Consider the following 4,790-nt stretch of genomic DNA (forward strand, 5'->3'; position numbering starts at 1 on the left):
GGGTCTCTCAAACCCTTCATGTAAGGGTGGAAACATGTGAGATTACCTATCAAGGGTCTATTACCTGGGCTATAACAAGCTAGGTCATGCTAGTGTTTTTTCGTGAACATACCAGGCTCAGGCTTATTGAAAAGCCTATTTACTTTAACAACTAGGCTTAAGGCCATAAAAAAGGCCTATTAAGCACAATAGACCGGCCTATTTAGTTTCATTATACAATTTTAATATAAGTAATATTATAATATATATGTAATTTTAATATAAAATGTATACAAAATATAATTTAATTGTTAGGGTTAAAAAGTCTAATAAAAAATAGGATTATTAGCATATTTAAATGTATACATGATGGCATATTTCAAGAGTATGTAGTATAACATACCTTTAAACATGCTAACATGCTAGACTTTTAAATAGGTCATGCCTAGGCTTTTAAAAAAATTTAAACAACCTAATTTTCAGGCTCAGGCTCCTATATGGTACAAAGTTTGGGCCTATTTAAGGCAAAGTTTGGGTTGGCCTGTTTCCACCCTTACCTTCATGCGTCTATTATTAAAGTTCCCACAATTTAGAGTTTTTTGGAGATAAAATGTCAAAATAGCTAAATATTTTTAGTGATATTATATAATTTTGTATTATAATATAGTTTTCCATTGTTAATTACATTTTTAAAGAGAAATAAAAAAATATTCTTACATTATCATTAGTTTATAATATATCTTCTAAATTTTATACTGCCAAACATGTGGAATTTACTTTCTTCTCTATCCCCTTTGATCTCTCACATTCCCTTTCCCTCATAACTCCCAACAAAACCTTATGCTTTGTTAGGTAATGTGATTATGGGGGAAAAGGAAGATACGACTTTAGAAAGCATTCCCTTTGTTTAGGAATTGGATGAAAGTTTTGGAGGTTTTCTCATACCTTCTAAAATCTTTCACGTGTCTATTTTTATATTACCACCAATTATAGGTTTTCTTGAGATAAAATGTAAAAAATATCTAACTATTTTAATAAAATTATATAATTATATACTATTGTTCATTTTTATTGTTAATTACATTTTTAAATGAAAAATAAAAATACTCTAACATTATTATTATTACTCTCACCATTTAAATTTCATACTCCTAAATAAGGAAAAAATAGTTGTCTTCCTTTCCGCTTCTTTTCCTCTCTATTCTTAGCCCTTTGATCATTTTTATTATCTTTCTCTCATAACTCTCAAATATAGTCTTAAGGAAATCTCAATCAGTGTTATTATAGCATTATATAAAGGGGAAATGAAAATATATTAAAAATAATATTTTTATATCTAGAGAAGTGCTAATTTATTTTTTCCATGCTAGTTCTGTTTTTTACATTCATTAAATATGACTTTAAAATAAGAGTTTAATATCTATATATCGTAACACTTTGTTTGAAAGTGTAAGAGGGGAATGAAAGTGAATAGATGATATTCGAAAATCTCTCATTTTTAAGGAGTTGGATGAATGAGATGAGAAAGTTTTGGAATGTTTTTCTTTAGCATTCATTTGGAAGGGTAGAAATAGAAGAGAAAGAGATTAAGAGAAGAGAAGTTGAGGAGAAATGTCATCTTTCTCTCATTTGGTTTAGGAGAGAGTTTGAGGGGAGAGAGAAAAAAAGGAGAGGGTCTCACAAAATCTCATTTTCCTTCTAAAGTGAGGAGAAAATAGGAGGATATGTCTCAAACTATATTCTCTACCAATAATATTAAAACATAAAACAAAAAATAATGAACATTTAATTTTTTAATTGACATGAAATATTTTCATTGATCATCGGCATGGTTTGAAACATAATTTGAGACAACAAATCCTTATCTAGTGAAAAGTGGGTGAGAAAAATCACATTTTTCACTTTTTTTTTCTATACAACCAAACAATACTAAAATTCACTATACTTCTCATATCTTTCTCTCTTTTCATTCTCTTTCTCACATATTTATTTATTCTTATTTTCTTCTCCCAACCAAACAAAGCATTAATGTGTCTATCTTTATAGTTCATCAACTATGATCTTTTGGAGATAAAATGTAAGAATACCTAAATATTTTTAATAAAATTATATATTATTTGTTAAATTGTAATTCATTGCTAATTAGAAGTTAGTTGTAACCCTTCTATAAATAGAAGGTTGTATTTCAAAAAGTGGTTAATGCATTCTAAAAATAGAATGATTCAGATTTTGATCATTCAATCATTGCAAGATTTACTCCCTCTTAATTCTCATTCATTCCTTCAATAATTCTCTCTCACAAACTCCAATTCTTCTCTTCTCTATACACGATTTCATTTCTTCTTCATTTACTTTCTTTTCTGTTTTCTGTAACAACACCAGAAGCAAGGAATTGAGCTTCTGGTTTTTCAAACTTCAACATTATTGTCTATTTCTCATTAATAATTACATTTTTAAAGAAAAAATATAAAATATTATGACATTATTTTTAGTTTATAATCTTCCATCTAAATTTTATAGTGATAACAAAAGAGAAGTTGCCTTCCTTTCCATTTCTCATTCTTACCCATTTGGTCTCTTTCATTCTTTTTTTCTCTTTCTCCAATCATAGTATAAGTAGAAAAATTTATACACAAACATTATACCATTTAATATTCATTTATATTATTTTATTTAAAAAATATTAACGACTAAATATGAGTGATAGATAATGGTGAATATGTAAGTTTATTCTTTGGTGGAAAAGGAAATCAAGAAAGAGTTCATCCGGTAGTTTCGGGTTCCCCATTTCATTCAACCTTTCACATTCCTCTGAATCGAAACCCAACTCAAGTTGAAAACGATGAAGCTGAGACTCAGATCTCTGGAATCCAAAGAAACCCTAAAACTCGATGTTCCCAATTCATGTTCATTGCAGCATCTCAAAGAAACCATTTCTCATTCCATCTCTTCTTCATCTTCATCTCCCTCTTCTCCCTCTTCCTTTCATCTTTCTCTCAATAGGAACGATGAACTTCACGCTTCCTCACCAAACGATTCACTCAATTCTATCGGAATCACCAACGGCGACCTCATTTTCTATACTCTCAACACCAACGCCTTCTCCCCAGAAACCCTAATTCACAAACCGGTGGATATCACCATGAGCGATGCTCCTTCAATTCCTGAACCGGAAAAGTCTCAAACTTTGGATGCAGCGGAAGCGGAAACCACTGATTTNTGATCACATTGTAGCAGCAATAGAGGAAGCAAAGGACCTTGACAACCTAACAATTGATGAACTGCAAGGGTCCTTAGAAGTGCATGAGCAAAGATTCATGGAGAGGTAGATCTACAGACAGTCAGATCATGCTTTGAGTGCACAGTTCAAGAAGAAGGGTGGTCCTGGACAGAATGATAGATTCAGAAGAAACAAGGCAAAGTGGCAAGGTGGTAGGAGATTTGAAACTGACAATTCGAAGCTTGGACTGAATTCACAACAAAGAACTAACTCTAGCAATCAGGGTAATGGTGGTGAAGTCAGTAGAGCCAAGAAAGGGAGTAATCAGTTGGTTGGAATGCACAAGAAGGACAAGAGCAAAATTCAGTGCTTCAACTGCAGAAATTGGGGACATTTTGCCTCAGAATGTAAGGAAAGAAGAGTCATCCATACTAAAGAAGCAGAAGCAAGGCTAGCCAAAGATGAGGAATCAGAGGAAGGGGTGCTATTGATGGCCAGAAGCATTGATTCTTGTCAAAGAATTAGTGAATCAGATGATGCTCTACTCATGGTGACAAATCAACAAGAACAGAATTCAAGTAGTTGGTATCTTGATTCAGGTTGTTCTAATCACATGACAGGGAATAAGGATTGGTTTGTAACATTGGACAATTCAGTTGAAACCAGAATCAAGTTTGCAGATGATAGCATTATCAAGGCAGACGGGATTGGTAAAGTGATGATCAAGAAGAAAGATGGATCAACCTCATACATATCAAGTGTGCTATATGTGCCAAGAATGAAGAGCAATCTTCTAAGTCTTGGACAATTGCTTGAGAAAGGGTACAAGATGAGATTAGAAGAGAAGATGCTCAAAGTATTCAACAAAAAGGGAGTGTTAGTCTTGAAAGCCCCTCTAGCACAAAACAGGACTTTCAAGATTGGCATTCAGCTTGGAAATCAAAAGTGTCTAGGATCCATGACAGATGAGAAGTGGATTTGGCATCAAAGATTTGGACACCTTAACTTCAAGAGTCTTGAATTACTAAGCCAAGGTGAAATGGTCCTAGGATTACCTACTTTCAGAGCCTCAGATGATGTATGTGATGACTGCATTGCAAGCAAACAAACCAGAAACAGATTCTGCTCACAAATTCCAACTAAAACCACTCAACCACTTGAGGTGGTCTATACTGATGTATGTGGCCCTATGGAAACAGATTCACTTGGAGGAAGCAGATACTTTGTGACTTTCAAGGATGATTTCACAAGGAAGCTTTGGATTTATGCAATAGAGAAAAAGAGTGATGTGTTTGCCAAGTTCAAAAGCTTCAAAGCAGCAGCAGAAAAGCAGTGTGGAAAGAGTTTAAAACTGATAAGAAGTGATGGTGGAGGAGAGTATATCTCTCATGAGTTTCAAAATCATTGTGAAGTTGAAGGCATAACTCATGAGATAACTGCTCCATACACTCCTCAACACAATGGAGCAGCTGAGAGGGTGAATAGAACTGTGTTGAACATGGCAAGAAGTATGCTCAAGACAAAGCAACTACCAAAGAAGTTTTGGGCAGAAGCAGTAACAACAGCAGCCTACATATTGAATAGATGTCCT

General features: G+C 33.3%; 1 protein-coding gene across 1 annotated transcript in view; it reads left to right on the forward strand.

Moving 5' to 3' along the window:
• LOC109346431 (F-box protein SKIP22-like) overlaps positions 2,724-4,790 on the forward strand; it is a 6,205-nt gene continuing 4,138 nt past the window's right edge. The window contains exon 1 of the mRNA XM_019585985.1: positions 2,724-3,147. Coding sequence (XP_019441530.1) covers positions 2,822-3,147 — 326 coding nt within the window. The 5' untranslated portion in view covers positions 2,724-2,821. The remainder of the gene's footprint in view (positions 3,148-4,790) is intronic.

This window comes from Lupinus angustifolius, chromosome LG04, assembly GCF_001865875.1.
Source record: "Lupinus angustifolius cultivar Tanjil chromosome LG04, LupAngTanjil_v1.0, whole genome shotgun sequence".
Classification (NCBI taxonomy): domain Eukaryota; kingdom Viridiplantae; phylum Streptophyta; class Magnoliopsida; order Fabales; family Fabaceae; genus Lupinus; species Lupinus angustifolius.